The sequence below is a fragment of the Vipera ursinii genome, assembly GCF_947247035.1.
Source record: "Vipera ursinii genome assembly, chromosome: Z".
Classification (NCBI taxonomy): Eukaryota; Metazoa; Chordata; class Lepidosauria; order Squamata; family Viperidae; genus Vipera; species Vipera ursinii.
In genome coordinates, this window is record NC_139517.1 from 60546137 (window position 1) to 60565462 (window position 19326).

The 19326-nt window shown below is 40.1% G+C and overlaps 1 protein-coding gene across 1 annotated transcript in view; it reads right to left on the reverse strand.

Annotated features, from left to right (window-relative positions):
* ADCY1 (adenylate cyclase 1) overlaps nt 1-19326 on the reverse strand; it is a gene marked incomplete at its 5' end in the record, with an annotated part of 504540 nt that overhangs the window by 308939 nt on the left and 176275 nt on the right. Inside the window, one exon of the mRNA XM_083378277.1 lies at nt 1369-1487. Coding sequence (XP_083234403.1) covers nt 1369-1487 — 119 coding nt within the window. The remainder of the gene's footprint in view (nt 1-1368; nt 1488-19326) is intronic.

Genomic DNA, 19326 nt, shown 5'->3' on the forward strand with positions numbered 1-19326 from the left:
CTGTGGGAAACAGAACACTTATCAGAAAAAGATGAGGGCAGCTTGTGCCCAAGATGTAATCTGAAATACTTTTAGCCAGCCTTTCATAAGAATGAATGTTTTCCTTAAACAAATGCTTTCCTACTGGATTGAGGTATCTAATGAAAGAGAGATGGATTCTGAATGATGTATCTGAAAAAGGCAATTTGATGAAGCAAAGCAACATCCCAGAGGCTTTGTTGGCAATATGCCTTATCACCTTTTTGACATCAGGTGATACCCCACCTTCCTTTTTAGAGACTGTTTTATGATTTCTTCCAAGTGATCCCAGGCTGACATTCCAAATGCAAGTATATTTTAAGGCATGTAATTCTAAATAAAGTTTTATCTATAAAAGGTGCATACTACAAACATTCAGAATTCAATGAAATATATAAATGAAGCAATTCAGTAAAATAAGTGTACCTTCTTGCTCTTTGTAACTTGGAAGCAAAGGTAATACATCTGCTCACATTTGCATGTGAGTCATGTGGAGATATATTCCTAAAGATAGTGAGTGTGGGCTCAAACTCATCAAGAAACAAATCATCCAGTATTTGTAAAAAAAATAGCTGTAAATAATTATATTGGGGCCTTGATATTATAACAAGAAAAAAAATCACAGAATAATCTCCATAAAAAAGGAAAGAAGTGGACAATTGTGAGGATCAGAAAATAATTAAAATTAATTTAGAATCTCTATTTTATTATTTTCAGTCAATGGCAAACATCAAAAATAAGTGTACACTTTGATATTCAAGTAGTGTATAGTGTAAATGCCAAATTGTGCAGAAACAGTAGTCATTTAGATGTTTCATGCATGTAAAAGAAATACTAAATTAATACTATACAATTTGGGCTTTTCAAAAGGAATATAGACAGAAATAGAACATTTCTGTTAGTTCCAGAAGAGTTCCTGTAACATGCTAAATTCTGAATTTAAAAAACCCATAAATGTCAGTAGTAGTAGCCATGCTACAATAATTTTTCAATCAGAGAGATCACTGAGGGCTTCTTTTCCAAATGAAATCTAGAATTTAGTAACTAACTTGGTTTCCAAAAAATCCTGTAAAGCAAGAGTTTCACAAAAACGCTGTCCATCTCTGATAAAAACTAGCATGGCATTTGCTTGGTTGTGGCTCTTGTAATATTTTAAATGAGATTGTATTTATCCTTGTATTACAATTGTATTTGCTACTTTATTGACTCAAAATAAGTTGATAGTCTCTTCACTTGCAGACACTCAGATTTTCATTGCATATGTTTTTCTTTTTTATTGCCTCTTATTACTGTAGATATATGAAAAGTTCATACAACATGATTTATTTTGTAAGTTCATATTAAACTCACCTGACATTGTCATGCCTCTGAATGTAAATCTTATGGAAAATTCTTTCAGGTGGCTTAAGGAAATCTTCCTTCATTTCCATGGCAACATTTCTGGGCAAAAGGCTCATCAGGAGTCGTTCCTAAAAATAAAAACAAACATATTAATTGTGAGACACATGATGAACTTTTCTTCCTTTCACTACATCTAGTAAATGGGAATATCTTTGAGACACTCCATTCTGAACAGAATTAAACCAGTATTTGACAAACTAGGAGAAAGGGTCATTTTGCAAGTCTCCTTCCTTCATGAATTAGACGCTAGGAGTCAGGAAACCCCTTTCTCCTGCTATGGCTTTTGTCCTTTGCAATAGTGTGTCACCCAGAAGATAGAAGAGTCCTCTTTATCGTAAGGCAATCAAGATGCTGCTCTTTCACAGAGATTTCAAGGAATGGCTATTATCATTCATCCTGAGCTGTAATTCTGGGTTTTGACAATATATACAAGACCACTGATACTGTTGTTTACTTTTTTATTGTTAGAGATTTTTAGAGATCTTTATTGTTAAAGTTGCTCTTGTGGTGCAGAGACAATAATTTGGTTCTCAACAAAACTGAGACCAAGGAGCTTATAGTAGATTATAGGAGGAATAGTTGATGTATTCAGCCCCTGATCATCACCAGCGACTGTGTGCAGCAGGTGGCAAGCTTTAGGTTTCTTGGTGTTAACATAAAGAAGGACCTGACCTGGAGTGCTCATGCTATAGCACTGATTAAGAAGGCCCAGCAGAGATTATATTTCTTGAGACTTCTCAGGAAACAAAAACTGAATGAAAAACTGCTGGTGACCTTCTAACGTTGCTCCACAGAGAGCATTCTAACCTATTGCATACATTTGTGTGTGGTTTGCTTGCTCCACAGTAGCAGATAGGAAAGCACTCCAGACAGTTATTACCATTGCCCAGAGGATAATTGGCTGCCCTCTCCTCCCCCCTGGATGAACTGTACAGTTCCCATTGTCATAGGAAAGCTCAAAATATTCTCATCTCATTGCGGACATTCTTTTCTTGAGCTATTACCATCTGGCAGACGATACAGGATAATAAAAACAAAAACAAATAGGGTGACAAATAGTTTTTATCCCAGAGCTGTAACCATATTAAATACCACAGTATAGTGCAACATTGAAGTGCAATATTAGGGGCAGCACAATGGTGAATAGAATGTGAAGGATGTGTGTATATAATGTATGTTCTTATTTGTGGTTTTTACTTGCATGTAGTATGCACTGTGGAAGCACTTAATTTTGTTGTGAGTTACACAATGACCATAAAGATATTCTATTCTATTCTATTCTATTCTATTCTATTCTATTCTATTCTATTCTATTCTATTCTATTCTATTCTATTCTATTCTATTCTATTCTATTCTATTCTAAATTTCTTAAAATGGTAAGAACAGTTGGTAAATATTAACATTCCTCAAGAATCTTCAAATGTATATAAGTCATATAATCACTTTCCATGAAGTAAGATGGAATGGATTGGCCTGGTAATTCTTTGCTTTCTGGAAAAAAGTTAGGATCCACTTGCTCATGTATTTTTAAGAGGCCATCTTAATATCTCCATTCCTCTGTACAGCAGAAACCACTTTGCTGAACAGAGCTTGAAGAGCAGATAATTGGCTCTTCTTACTGTTATGATCATAATGCTATTAATAACAGTTTATAGTAGAATCTGTAACATTAGTGTGTGAAAGAATGTAGGATAAATTGCTATCTTTTCTGTCTGCCCTTTTGGAATTTAATTAACCTGCTCTTTTGCTATGCCTAGGAAGGCAGATTATTAAATTAGACAAAACTATTACAAAATTATTTACTGAAATTTGTTTCAGATAAACATTAATTAAGGCGATGCTACTGAAGTGCTTAAAAGTGGCAACTTTATATTATCTAATATCTTACTCTGATTAAAAAACCCTTCTTTAAAAAAACCTTTGTAAAAAAACCTTTTTAGTTAATGCTTGTGTTGTTGTTAGTTGCGAAGTCGTGTCCGAGCCATTGCGACCCCATGGACAACATTCCTACAGCACTTCCTGGAGTCCATTTAGGCTCACGCCTACTGCTTCAGTGACTCCATCCAGCCACCTCATTCTCTGTCGTCCCCTTCTTCTCTTGCCCTCCACCTTTCCCAGCATTAGGTTCTTCTCCAGTGAGTCCTTCCTTCTCATTAAGTGGCCAAAGTATTTGAGTTTCAGCTTCTTATCTCTTCTAGCTATTCTCTGGAATTCTGCATTCAATTGGGTGTATCTTTCTTTTTCTCCCTTGCCTTTCGCTTTCCTCCTGTCCTCAGCTATTTGCAAAGCTTCCTCAGACAGCCATTTTGCTTTCTTTCATTTCTTTTTCTTTGGGACGGTTTTAGTTGCTACCTCTTGTACAATGTTGTGAACCTCCCTCCATAGTTCTTCAGGCACTCTGTCTATCAGATCTAGTTCCTTAAATCTATTTGTTACCTCTACTGTATATTCATCAGGGATATGATTTACCGTATTTTTTGGACCATAAGACGCACCTGACCATAAGACGCACCCAGTTTTCAGAGCAGGAAAACAAGAAAAAAATATTCTGAACCAAATAGTACCAGTATACTAAAACAGGGCTTTTCAACCTTTTCATTCATTGTACCACTTTTAGGACAAGGCAATGTCCGAGTACCACCAGTCGCCCAGCAAGGTGTCAAAAACTTGACCAAAAAAAAAGGATTTTTTTTCATAAAGTACAGGTAGTACTCGACTTAGAACAATTCACCTAGTGACTGTTCAAAATTACGATGGCAATTTAAAAAGTGACTTATGACCATTTTTCACACTTATGACCATTGCAGCATCCCCAGGGTCATGTGATTTACATTCAGATGCTTGGCAATCGATTCATATTTATGGTGGTCACATTGTTCCAGGGTCATGTGATCACCTTTTGCAACCTTCTGACAAGCAGTTAGTGGGGAAACCAGATTCACTTAATAATCATGTTACTAATTTAATTTCTCTCTCACCTTCTCTTTCTCTCCCTCTCCCCCTTCCTCTCTTTCTCTCTCCTCTCTCTCCCTCTTTCTCTCTCTCTCCCTTTCTCTCCCTCTCCCTCTTTCTCTCCATTTTTCTTTTTCCCTCTATTTCTCCCTTTCTCTCTCTCCATTTCCCTCCCTTTCTCTCTCTCCATTTCCCTCCCTTTCTTTCTCCTTGTCTCTCTCTCCCTCTCTTTCTCTCCTTTTCTTTCTCTCCCTCTCTTTCCCTCTCCCTCTTTCTCTCTCTCCCTCTCCCTTTATTTCTCTCACTTTCTCCTTCTCTCTCTCTCCATTTCTCTCTCTCTCTCTTTCTCTCTCTCCCTCCCTCTCCCATTGTCCCTTCCTTCTTTCCTTCCTTCCCTCCCTCTTTGTCCTTCCCTCTCCGTGTTAGAGCAGTACTCACGGAGGCGGCCCTGTGGTCTGGCTTTCTCTTGCAGAAAGCAGGCTGAAACAGAGCAAGGGAGATTGCCAGGAACGTGAATTGGCCAATCTCGCGCTCCTGCAATCTCCCTCGCTTGGTTTCAGCTTCCTTCGCTACAAGAGAAAGCAAGCTGAAACGGAGCGTAGAAGATTGCAGGAGCGCGAGATCGGCCAATTCTCAGTATGTGCCGATTCGTGCTCCTGGCAATCTCCCTTGCTTTCCACTTGCGGAGGTTGGGGCTGGCCATACAGATCACCTTCAGACCATAAGACGCACCCTCGTTTCCCCCACACACTTTTTTGGGGAAAAAAATCCATCTTATGGTACGAAAAATATGGTAGTTCAAACATGAGTGGCCTAGTGCTTTTCCCTACTTTCTTCAGTTTAAGCAAAAATTTTGCAATGAGAAGCTCATGGTCTGAGCCACAGTCAGCTCCTGGTCTTGTTTTTACTGACTGTATAGAGCTTCTCCATCTTTGGCTGCAGAGCATATAGTCAATCTGATTTCTGTGTTGACCATCTGGTGATGTCCATGTGTAGAGCCATCTCTTGGGTTGTTGGAAAAGAGTGTTTGCTATCATCATTGTATTCTCTTGACAAAATTCTATCAGCCTTTGCCCTGCTTCATTTTGTACTCCAAGGCCAAGCTTGCCTGTTATTCCAGTTATCTTTTGGCTTCCTACTTTAGCATTCCAATCCCCCATGATGACAAGGACATCATTTTTTGGTGTTAGTTCTATAAGGTCCTGTAAGGCTTCATAGAACCGGTCAATTTCATCCTCTTCAGCACCGGTGGTTGGGGCATAGATTTGGACTACTGTGATATTGAATGGTTTGCCTTGGATTCAAACTGAGATCATTCTGTCACTTTGGGGATTGTATCCCAGTATTGCTTTTCCTACTTTTTTATTGACTATGAAGGCTACTCCATTTCTTCTGAGGGATTCTTGCCCGCAGTAGTATACCTCTGCTCTTCCCCAGTAGCATATTGTATGTCTTCCGACATGAGGGGCTCATCTTCCAGCGTCATATCGTTTTGCCTTTTGGTACTGTCCATAGGGTTTTCATGGCAAAGATACTGGAGTGGTTTGCCATTTCCTTCTCCAGTGGATCACGTTTTGTCAGAACTCTCTGCTATGACCTGTCCGACTTGGGTGGCCCTGCATGGCATAGCTCATATCTTCATTGAATTATGTAAGCCCCTTCACCACGACAAGGCAGTAATCCATGAAGGGGAAAATATGACCCAAGATTAGATAAATTATCAGCAGGCATACAACAGCAAAAATCATATTAATTCACCAAAAGCATGCCAAATGCAAACTTTTTACTTTTCAATAAAAAGTTGTTTGTATCACTAAAAGCTCTGTTATTGTGATTTTGGGAGGTGGAGTGAGTGGAGGATTTTTACTTTTTGCCACATTTTGCTCTTTTAAAGAGAATGAGCCCCCAACGCCCCCCTGCATAGCCAAAAGCTTTGTGCCATCGCTGTTTGCTTGCCGCACTCCCCCAGCCCCTTTCTTTCCCTTCCTTTGAAACAAACAACCCCACCCACCCCCGCACACAAACAAAATCCTTCCATTCCTGCCTTCTGAATTAAAACGAGAGAAAGCCCAGTTTTTTCTTTTGTGGTCTTTACATATTTAAACTGCAGCTGGGAAGTCATTGTTGTAATTCTGTGCCAGCCTGTGATCCTGGCAGCTGAGTCCCGGGAATCAGAGGAGGAGGAGGACGGGACTGGGGAGCCATCAGAGTTGGAGGAAGGCTCTGATGAGCTACAGGACTTACAAAGTGAGGAAGAACCTGGCCCCTCCCCTGTGCTGGGAGGCTGAGTCAGACTCAGAGGAAGCACAGTTGGAAGACCTCAAAGACATTCGTAAACACAGACAGGTCACATGAGTAGGTCAGAGGGAGGCAATGGGCCGACTCCAGGGGAGAAGGAGAAAGCAGTGAGAAGCCATGCCTTGGGGGCTGCATAACAAAAAGGGAATGTATGGGCAGGGCTGGTTGCTGGAGGCAACTGTTTGCAAAGAACTTCTGTGTCAAGAGATCATGGTCTGTTTATTTTGCCTGTGAGTTATTTCCTGTTTGACTTGTGCTCCATTTTGCTTTTGGAAAAGGTCTCTAAAAGATTTACCATCACTGGTCTAGGATCATTCTTAACTTATTTTTTATTTGTCTTTTAGGTAGGAATCCATTTTGATCTGTATGTATAAATTCAGTCAAAAATTTCTTCAGTCTTTCTGCTATAATCGAGGCAAAAATTTTGTAGTCTTTGTTTAATAGAGATATTGGTCTATTAGTTCTTTATTCTTTGGGTATTAAAGTGATATTAGCTTCTGTCCATGTATTTGGTATTTTATATTTATATATTTATTAAACTTATATACCGCCCTTCTCCCGTAAGACCCAGGGTAGTTCACAAGGCAATTAAAACAACATTACAATACAAAAATTAATAGTAATTAAAATAGATTAAATTTTCCTTAATTAAAATCTAAAACCCCTATAACTCTGATTAAAAACCCAATTACAATAAGTTAAAAAATTAAAAAATCCTCAGTCCTGGCCGGAAAGCTCAAAGAGCCAGGTCTTCAGGTCCCGGCGGAACAAACGAAAATCAGGGGCAGTCTTAAGCTCTACGGGTAACTGGTTCCAGAGGGCAGGCGCGCCCACAGAGAAGGCCCTTCCCCTGGGTGTTGCCCGCCGGCAATCCTTTGCCGGTGGCACCCTGAGAAGGCCCTCCCTGTGGGAGCGCACAGGACCCAAGCCATTTAGGGCTTTATAGGTCATCACCAGCACCTTTAGCCTTCAAAAGTACTTCATTGCATAGTTCTTTCATTATTGGACTTAAAGTGTCTTATAGACATTTATAAAACCCTGCAGGTAATCCATCTGGGCCAAGAGTCTTATCATTTTTTGTCTTTTTATAGCCTCTGTCATCTCCATCATTGATATTTTTTCATTTAAGATATTCTCTGGGATTTTTGGTAAATCCGCCTTTTTAATATAGTGCTTTATTTTTTATTGAGACGTTTCCTCTGTATCATAAAGTGTCTCATAGAAGTCTTTAATTATTTTTTAAATTATATCACTTAGGAACTGTATATCTCCTTTTGAGTCTTGCAATTTATTTATCACTTTTCTCTCTCTTTTTTCAGTTTGCATGCTAACCACCTCCCTGGTTTATTAGCATTTTCAAAAAAGTTCTGTTTGGCCCTTTTGATTTGTTGCGCCATTTTTTTGGCCTCTGCAAGATTTATTTTGTGTTTTATTAATTCCATTTGTTTTTAAGTGTTTTCTTTTGTGGATCTATTTGTAATTCTAATTCTAATTGCATAAGTTCTTCCTGTTGTTGTTTTTTTTCTTTATTCTATTTTGCCATGTAGGTTATAGCCAACCCTCTAAAGTATGCTTTAGCCGTTTCCCACACATTTTTAAGGGATGTCTCATCTTTTTTATTTATTTTGAAAAAGAATTCCATTTCCTTTGTTGCTATTTTGTATAATTTTTTTCTCTTTTAATAAAGATTTATTCATAGGCCATCTAGATTTTTTCTCGGTTCCTCTCCAAACCATGTTTATTGGTTTGTGATCTGCCCATATATTAGGTTCTATCTCGATGTCTTGTATAATTGTGCTTAATTCAGGAGATATCCATATCATATCAATTCTGGACCATGATTTGTGTCTGCTTGAATAGAAAGAATATTGTGATTTTTTTTAGGTTCCTTTCTCTCCATACGTCCTGGATACAAATTTCTTCTGCTATTAAAAAAAAAGTTTTAGGAAGTATATTTCTCCCTTTATCCCCTATTTTACTACTTTTATACTCCAATATTCTGACTACTATTGCATTAAAAATTTCCCATTAAACAAATGTTTTGGTATTCCAATTCCACTATTTTTATGAAGTTTTTGGTAGTGTCAGAATCCATTTATATTCCATTCCTAATCCCCTATCTGTGCAACCCTAAATCTCCTCCCTTACTGGATCCTGCCATTCCCAAGGAGGAGAAGAGAAGATGTTAATTTGCCATCCCTATCCATTAGATGCAAGGTTGTTTATTCAGCCTGCCTGGAGGACATCATCAAAGACCAGGGAAAGAACTTTTGAACTGAGAAGAACAAAAAAGAGGGGGGGAGATATTAATAATAATAATAATAATTTTATTTGTATACCGCCCTTCTCCCGAAGGACTCAGGGCGGTGAACAGGGCAAACATATAAAAATACAAAAATACAAAAGTTAAGAAAGAATTAAACGAGATGCCCAAGTTATAACAATAGGTTAAAATACATTTAAAACAACAATAAAATCCAAACCCATCCCCCATCAGGCCAGGCCGGCTTGTTCAAACAAATAAGTCTTCAGATCGCGTCGGAAGGAGCGAAGGTCGGGTGCCATCCGGAGCTCAACCGGCAAACGATTCCATAAATCTGAAGCGCCCACAGAGAAGGACCTCCCCCTGGGGGCAACCAGATGACATTCTCTGACCAGTGGCACCCTGAGAAGGCCCTCTCTGTGGGAACGCACAGGGCGGAGTGAAGTTGACACCGACAGCAGCTGTTCCCTAAGGTACTCCGGACCCACGCCATGTAGGGCCTTGAAAACCATTACCAGAACCTTGAATCTCACCCGGAAGACAACTGGGAGCCAATGCAGCTCACGGAGTAGAGGTGTAACATGGGAGTATCGGGAGACTCCCAACACAACTCTCGCGGCTGCATTCTGTACCAGTTGGAGCCTCCGAGTGGTCAAGGGCAGCCCCATGTAGAGAGCATTGCAGTAGTCTAAATGAGAGGTCACAAGCGCATGAGTGACCGGTCTAGATAGGGCCGCAACTGGCGCACCAGGCGAACCTGGGCAAAGGCCCCCCTAGTCACAGTTATTATGTGGTCTTCCAAAGAAAGCTGTGAATCTAGGAGGACTCCCAAGTTGCGAGCCCTATCTATGGGGGGTAATAGCTCACCCCCCATAGAAAGAGATGGAATGTTCTGAATATCCCGAGATGCCGGTACGCACAGCCACTCAGTCTTGTCAGGGTTGAGTTGAACCCTGTTCCTCCCCATCCAGACCCGAATCGCTTCCAGGCAACGGGACTCACATCGAGGGCATCACTGGGGTGGTTTGGGGTCGAAATAAAAAGCTGGGTATCATCAGCATACTGATGATACCCAACTCCAAAACCACGAATGATCTCACCCAGCGGTTTCATGTAGATGTTGAACAGGAGAGGCGAGAGGACCGACCCCTGAGGAACTCCACAAGCGAGAGGCCTCGAGGTCGACCTCTGCCCCCCTGCCAACACCGACTGTGAACGTCCCAGGAGATAGGAGGAGAACCACTGAAAAACCGTGCCTCCCAATCCCAATCCCCTGAGACGCTGCAGCAGGATACCAGGGTTGATGGTATCGAAAGCCGCTGAGAGGTCTAATAGGACTAGGACAGAGGAATATCCCCTGTCCCGGGCCCTCCAGAGATCATTCACCAGAGCAACCAATGCCGTCTCCGTGCTGTACTCGGGTCTGAAACCCAATTGGTACAGGTCTAGATAATCCGCTTCATCCAGAACCAGAGGGAGCTGATGCACCACCACACTCTCAACAACCTTCGCAAGAAAGCAAAGGTTGGAGACCGGACGAAAGTTATTCAACACAGCTGGGTCCAAGGCAGGCTTCTTGAGGAGAGGTCTCACCACTGCCTCCTTCAAGATGGTGGGGAAACTACCCTCACTCAAAGACGCAAATATAACCGCCTGGAACCAGCCTCGTGTCCCCTCCCGAGCCGCATAAACCAGCCAGGAAGGGCACGGGTCCAATAAACATGTGGTGGAGCTCAACCTCCCCATAATCCTGTCCACTTCCTCCGGAGTCACGGGATCAAACTCCTCCCAGATAACATCGACAAGACCACCCGTGTCCTGATCGTCAGACTCTGCCCAATTGGAACCCAGATGCTGTCTAAACTCCTCGGCACGACCTGCAAGGGTTCCTCCCTCACCTCCTGATTAAGGAGGGAGCGGGTCACCCTAAACAGAGCGGCCGGGCAATTATCTGCGGACGCGATAAGGGTAGTGAAGTGATTAGACCTCGCCGCTCTTATCGCTGCGAGATAAGACCTAATATAGGTTCTTAGTCACAATCAGTCGGATTCGGATCGGCTGGATCTCCAACAACTCTCTAGGCCCCGTCTCCGACGCTTCATCTCCTGGAGCTCCATGGAAAACCATGGAGCCCGCTGGGATCTGCACCGAGTCAGGGGCCGCAAGGGTACAACTCGGTCAAGTGCCTCCGTGGCTGCCCTTTCCCAGGCTTCCACTAAGGCATCCACCGAGTTGTGAGCAAAGGGAGCAGGTGGGGACCCCAGCACTGCCTGGAACCTCTCAGGGTCCATTAAGCGCCTGGGGCAGAACCATCTAGTTGGTTCCACACACCCACGGCGGGGAGCGGCAAAACGGAAGACCAGCCACAGGAGATGATGATCAGTCCATGATAGGGGCGTAACAATTGGGGAGCCCCCACCAAGATCATCTAACCACCGTCCAGATAGAAAAAACAAGTCAAGGGTGTGGCCTCCCACATGAGTCGGTCCATGAATTACTTGCGTCAGGTCCATGGCCGTCATGGAAGCCATGAACTCCTGAGCTAACTCAGATGATCCTCCCAGGGATGGTAGATTGAAGTCACCTAAAACTATAAGTTTGGGGAACTCAATCACCAACCCTGAGAGAATGTCGAGAAGCTCAGGCAGGGCTGCTGCTGCACGACTAGGCGAAAGGTACACCAGCAGCAAGCCCAACAGTGCCCTAGGACCACATCTCAGGAGGAGAGACTCACACCCGACTATCTGGAGAACGGTGGCCTCCCGCGGACACAAGGTCTCCCTCATAACTACCGCCACTCCCCCGCCCCTACCCTGAGCCCGAGGCCGGTATAGCACCCGGAAACCTGGTGGGCAAAGATCAACCAGAGGGATACCACCCTCTGGGCCCAGCCAAGTCTCCGTGATGCAAGCCAGGTCCGCATGCTCACCTTCAACCAGATCCCGGACAAGAAGAGCCTTATTAACAACGGACCTGGCATTCAAGTACACCAGCCGGAGCTCAGGTGGCTGCATATCCTCGCTCCCGGGACCTCGGGGCGAAAGCAGAGGGTTGGAGCGCCTCACCGCTTGTAAATAGCGGAGATTCTGGTTCGTATCTCCAATTGGAATTTGAAGGGGAAGAAGCAAATGTTGTAAATGCATGAAAGATCCCTTTTCCCATGGAAGGTTTTGACACCTGAAACTTAATTGATCCTGGACTGACCAAATGGACTGGGGAGGGTTTTTTTTTACTCGGGGACACTTTAAAAGGTTCAATATGTGACATAGTTTCGAGATCCTGTCTAGATTATCCACTGACAATCATATTTTAGTAAAAGTTCCTGCTTGGACAATCCTGTCTCCAAGAGTTCTTCTTTCCTAAGATGTGGATTGGGTTGGGTCCTGACAGGTAGAACTATTATTGCTTGTTATTAGGTGCATATATTGCTACTATCAGTATCTGGTTTTGGTTTCTCATTATTTCTAATATCAATATTATTCCCTCTTCATCTGCATAGATTTGTTTGGGATTCATTATTTCTTTAATATATGGAGCTATTCCTCTTTTTTGTAATATATTTTATTGATTTTTTTATCATAGTCACCTTACTATTTGGTAAACAGTGTGTTGTCTGGGTTTACATTTAAAAAAACATTCACTAACAGTTTGTTTCTATGATCTATAATCCACATAATAGCTTTACTTCATTTCCTCTTTTTCCCATTATGTTCTCTTTTACCAACCTTAAGTTAATATAATTCTTGTTGTTTTAGTAGATAATAATTGAGTATAATTTTTTTTCTAATATTTCTACAGATAATAATCACATCAATATAATATTTCTTTTCTATCTAATCATTCTGTTTGTCTCATCATAGATCCTGTTTACAGTTCTTGTTTACATTTGTTTTTCCCATTATGTTCAAGACATTCTTACTGGTTAAGATTTTCTCAAAGTTAATTATATTTAAATATTTAAGTCTATTTTTTCCTCATGTAAGCCATCCCAGTAACTTTACCTTTCTTAAGGAATAAATGAGACTAAAAAAGGAAAAAAGATTACGAGCATAGTATGCTACTTTAAAGCATAGTATGCTACTTTAAATCCATGTTTCCTATAAGCTAATACATATTTATTTCCAAAACATTTCTATTCATTTTTACCATAATTAATAATAAATTTAATCTTTATTTTACATTAGAAGCTGAAAGATATGACCCCAAATATTTAATCTTTTTAACTATTTCAAATCCCGTTAGCTCTTCTAAAACAACCTTTTGTTCTATGGTCATATTTTTAGACAATATTTTAGTTTTTTGCATGTTTATCTTAAATCCAGAAACTTTTCCATATGACATTATTATCTCCATCAATTCTACAACTGAATAAGTCGATTAACTTATTATAACCAAGTCATCCACAAACGCTTTTAATCTATAATCTTGATCTCTTATTTTAATTCCCTTAATTTTATTTGAGTCTCGTATCTTAATCAATAATATTTCCAATGTTAAAACAAACAACAAAGGTGACAATGGACACCCCTGTCTTGTACCCTTTTCAATGTTACATGTTTCTGTCAAACTACCATTGACTATTATTGACTATTTGCTTCTGATATATTGCCCTAATAGGTTGTAAAAAATTATCCCCAAACTCTATTTTCTCCAGTACCTTAAATAAAAATTGCCAGTCCAATTGATCAAAAGCTTTTTCCGCATCCAGAAAGATCAGCGCTGCAGGAATCTGATTATTTCTTTCCAAAAATTCCAATAGATCTACAATATGTCTCACATTATTTTTCATTTGTCTACCACTTATAAATCCAGTTTGATCACTATGAATCACTTGGTGCATTACCTTCATTAATCTATTGGCTAAAATTTTTGCAAATATCTTATAGTCAGTATTTAAAAGCGATATTGGTCTGTAGTTTTTGGCTTGGGTAGCATCCTGATCTTCCTTCGGGATCAACGAAATAAAGGCTGTTTTCCATGATGGAGGCACTTCTCCTCCCAATTGAATTGTCCTAAACAATTCTCTTAAAGGTTCCACCATTTCTGACTGTAAATCTTCATAATAGATGGCAGTCAAACATCTGTTCCTGGTGCTTTCCCCACCTTTAATTGCTTAATTGCTAGAATAATTTCTTCATCATTTATCAGTTGATTCATCCCTTCCCTTTGCTCTTGTGTAAGAACAGGGATATTAACTTCTTGTAAATATCTATCTATATCTACATCTTGAATCTTATCCCTAACGTATAATTTAGAATAAAATTCAACAAAAGCCTTTTTAATAAGATTCTGCTGAAACACCTCTTTACCCTTCTAATCTATTCTATCTATATTACGTGACCTTTGTTTCTTCCTTAACAAGTAAGCTAACCACCTACCCAGCTTATTAGCATTACAGAAAGTATTATGTTTAACATACTGTAAATTGGTTGCCACTTGATCTGCCATCAACATATTAAACTGACCTCTTAACAAGGAAATTACCTCATTTCTTATCAGATGGATTCAAAATTAAAGCCTTCTCTTTCCTCTTAATTTCCTCCTCTAATTCTTTTCGCTTATATTCCAGTTTGCGCCTATGTTTGTTATTCAAATATATTAACACTCCTCTCATATAAGCTTTGCTTGCATCCCAAACCATTTCAATAAAAGTACCGTTATGTATATTTATATTAAAAAATTCTTTCATCTGTTTTTTACATTCTTCCACATTTTCTTGATATCTAAACAAATTTTCATTCAGTCTCCAAGACCTCCTCTCTCCACTCTCTTTTTCCAGTTCCAACCATACTGGACTATGGTCTGATAAAGTTCTTGGACATATCTTAATCTTCTTAATCCTAGAAAAAAAATCTTTAGTAGTTAATACAAAATCAATCCTAGAAAAGGATTGGTGTCTATCAGAGAAAAAAGTAAAATCTTTTTCTTGGAAATTTCTTTCTCTCCAAACATCTCTCAATTCCAGGTCATCTTTCATCTCAAAAAAAGATTTAGGCAATCTAGCATGATTTGGTATACTTCTAAAAAGACCTTTTTTGTCCTTTTGTACATCCAGGACACCATTCCAGTCTCCTATCAAAATACACGATTTATAATCCCATTGAATTATCTTGCTGTGTAAAAGTTTATAAAATTCTCCTTGCTGTTGATTAGGAGCATATAATCCAACCAAATGTATTTTCTTGCCTTCTATTAACAATTCAATTATAATATATCTTCCTTGTTTGTCTGTTTCAATTAAACTAGCTGTTAAATTTTTCTTGACGTAAATAACTACTCCATTTTTCTTATCTGCAGCAGACGCAATAAACTGTGTACCCAATCTAGAGTTTATCAACTATTTTTGATCAGCTGTTCGAATGAGTGTTTCCTGTAAACAAATAACATCATTTCTAAATTGTTTCAAATACTGAAATACTTTCTTTCTTTTATGCGGGGAATTTAATCCATTCACATTCCAAGTTAGAAACTTTGTCGCAATCTTTGGCGACCTGAAGTTTTAGAGCGCCTCTTGCAAAACCACCTGCACCCTCTTCGGGTTTGCTCCTCCCACTGCTTCACTATAAGTAGGTTCTTGAGATATGATTGTAGCTTTCTGTTGTTCTTGTTCTTGTCTCATTCATCTGATTGAAGCCCGTGTCATTCTTTGTTCTCTAACCTCTTCTGATGGCATCTGGGACTGCTCCACTTCTGAAATTTGCTGAGATTCTTTATCCTTCTGCAAAGTAACTCCTTCAGCTCCTTGTATACTCTCCACTCGAGTCTGACACTCTCCTTCCTCCTTCCTTCCTTTAAATTCTGAAGATAGCAGAGAACCAGCCTTCAATATGTTAGAATAAAAATATTGTGCCTTCAAGACTGTATTAAGGCGATATCTCGTGCCAGCATAAGTCACCGCCAAGCCTACTGGAATCTCCCATCTAAACTGAAGTTGCTGTTTCTTTAATTCATCTGCCAAAAAAGCAAATTCTTTTCTTCTCCTTAGAATTCTTGGAGGAATCTATTTCAAAATTAAAACTTCTTGCTCAGCAACTTTAAATCTATTGTTGTAAAAGGCTTGGATAATCACATTTCTGATTGATCTCTTTGTAAAATAAACCACCACATCTCTAGGTAATTTTCTTTGTCTGGCAATCCAAGAGTTAACACAAAATATTTTATCTATATCCCCCGTAATATCTTCTGCTTGACGCTCCAAAACCAGTTCGAGAGTTTGTGCCAATAACTCTTTCAGATTTTCCTTAGGGTCTTCTTTGATTCCTCTAATCCTCACAGCAAACTCAATATCTCTATATTGTAACATGACTACATCATCATCAATCTTTTCCATCACATTTTCAGCTTCCAACATTTTAGCATTTAATCTCAAATTATTTTGATTAAGCTCTTCCATACGATCATCCAGATGCTCAATACAGACTGCAAGCCCTTGAAATGCAGCTAAAATGTCTGCTCTTATTTCAGTATTCTTCTCCTAAATAAGTTCAGGTATTTCCTGGGATTGTATTTTTAAAGCATCTTGTAAATCTTTTATTGTTAGTGCGGGTGCGGGTGCCACAGGAGGAGGCATCAAAGCCTGTAGTGAAGAATGCTGAACGACTTCCGGTGGCGACGCGTCGCTGAAGACAGCCATTTCTAGGCTGTCCGCTCCGCGGCTTCGTAGAACCGCCGAAAACAGCACCGATCAGCTGTTTTGGCAGTTCGGAAGCCCCCTCCTTGGGAGAAGAGGAGGGGGTGAGTACCCAGGTAGGGGTTCAGCTCTCCGGGGCCGCCTGAGCTTTACGTTTGGGCAGCTGAAGGATTGAGTCCCCCCGAAGCCTGGGTTTGCTCCGGGCTGCGCAGCGTTTCTGCCCCGTGTTTTTGGGAGCAGAACAAAGCATTAGGAACCACCCCTGCCAGCAGAAAGGACTTTGGTGTGTGAAGACGCAGGCAGAGCGATACAGGAGATCAAGGTGAAAGTGGATTTTTGTTCTCTAGCTCAACGGATTTGATAGACTCTGAAAGTGAAAGTGCGTAGCAAGTGAAAGTGGGGGAAGATGGCGGCTAAATCTTCCAAAGTTCTCAGGAGTGCAGGGGATTCCCCGGTGCAACAGTCCTCGCTGCAAGCTTTATTGCCTCCTGCACCTGCTCCAGCACTGACAATTAAAGACTTACAGGATGCTTTGGAAAAGCATTCACAACAAATAGCAGATATTACAGATGAAAAGCTGGATGAAAAGCTGGAGGAGAAGTTTACAGAAATGAGGGCAGACATCTTGCCTGCACTTCAAGGTATGGCTTTATGTATTGAACGCTTGGACGAAAGAATGGAAGATCTTAGCCAAAATAATTCCAGATTAGAAGCAAAAGTGTTAGAGACTGAAAATGTGGTGGATAAAATGGACAGCGACTTGACATTGGTCCAGTACCACCAGATGGATTTTGCTATTAGAATCAGAGGCTTAAAAGAGAATCCTAAAGAAGATTTGAAGCAGATAGTCTCTGAAGCTTTGGAAGGGGTACTGGGACAGTCAGCAGCTGAAATTGTGGGAAATATAGACAAAATCTTTCGTGTGAATTCATGGATTGCAAGGCAAAGGAAGTTACCTAGAGATGTGGTTCTTTACTTCACAAAGAGAGCAATTAGGAATGAAGTTATTCAAGTTTCTTATGATACTAAGCTTGTGGTTGCTGAACAAGAAGTTTTGGTTCTAAAAGAGATCCCTCCAAGAATTTAAAGGAGAAGGAAAGATTTTGCTTTTCTGGCACAGGAACTTTAGAGACGTGATATCAAGTTTAGATGGGAGATACCAGTGGGTATGGTGGTAATGCATGAAGGTACGAGACACCGTCTTGTCACAGTGATGCAGGCACATGATTTTTTCAGCAATGTTTTAAAAGCAACCTCTTTACCACTTTTGGAATCTACAAAGAAGAATGGCGAGGGAAAGCCTCAAGATGCTGAAGGAATAACGCAGGCAGATGAGAAAGCTACTGGAGTGGATCAAATTACAGTCTCATTGGAAGATGCCAGAGATCAGAGGATGATGCGTGCTGCCTTGAGACGAGCGAGACGAGAGCAAGAGGAGGATCAACAGAAAGTTATGGAATCTTCAAAGCGTACCTATAGTGAAGCTGTGGGAGGGGCGCGGCCTAAGGAAGTTAAGGGACTCCTGACAGATGTGTTCCAGAAGCTTCGGGTTGCTAAGGATGGCGATTAAGTTTTTAACTTGGAATGTTAATGGCTTAAACTCACCACAGAAGAGAAAGAAAATTTTTCAATACTTAAAACAATTTAAGACTGATGTTATTTGCTTGCAAGAAACACATATTAGGGCTATGGACCAAAAGTACCTATTGAACTCTAGATTGGGTACACAATTTATTGCTTCTGCAATGAATAAGAAGAATGGAGTGGTTATCTATGTCAAGAATACCATGACAGCGGAGCTAATAGAAGCAGACAAAAAAGGAAGATATGTTATAATAGATTTGTTGTTAGAAGGCAAAAAAAACGCTTTTCGTTGGACTGTATGCTCCTAATCAACAACAAGCTGATTTTTATAGTTCATTACATAGCAAGATCACTCAGTTGAATTATAAATCTTTTATTTTTATGGGAGATTGGAACAGTGTCTTGGATGTACAACTGGACAAGTGTAGTTCTTTTAGGCGTACACCAAGCCACGCTAGATTGCCTAAATCTTTTTTCGAGATGAAGGATGATTTGGAATTGTGAGACATTTGGAGAGAAATACATTTACAAGAAAAGGATTATACTTTTTTTTCTGATAGACATCAATCTTTTTCCAGGATTGACTTTATATTAATGACTAATGACTTTTTTTTCCAGGATCAAGAAGATAAAGATTTGTCTGATCACAGTCCAGTCTGGTTAGAGATTGATAAGGATAATAGAGATAGGCGCTCTTGGCGCCTAAATGAGAACCTGTTTAGAAACCAGGGAAACGTGGAAGAATGTAAAAAACAGATGAAGGACTTTTTTGAAACTAACATGAACAAGGGTACCTCTATGGACATGGTTTGGGATGCTAGCAAAGCTTATATGAGAGGGGTGTTAATATATATGAACAATAAATACAGACGTAACTTGGAATTTAGGAGGAAAGAATTAGAGAATGAAATTAGGGAAAAAGAAAAGGCCCTAATTTTGAATCCATCGGATGTGAAGATTAAAGAGGTTATTAATTTGTTAAGAGGACAGTTTGACAAGTTGATGGCTGATCAGGTGGCAACTAACTTACGGTTTGCTAGGCATAATACTTTTTGCAATGCCAATAAACCAGGCAGATGGTTAGCTTACATGTTAAGGAAGAAGCAAAGGGCTTCTAATATAGATAAAATAGAACATAAGGGTAAGGTTGTGTATCAACAGGATCTTATTAAGGAAGCT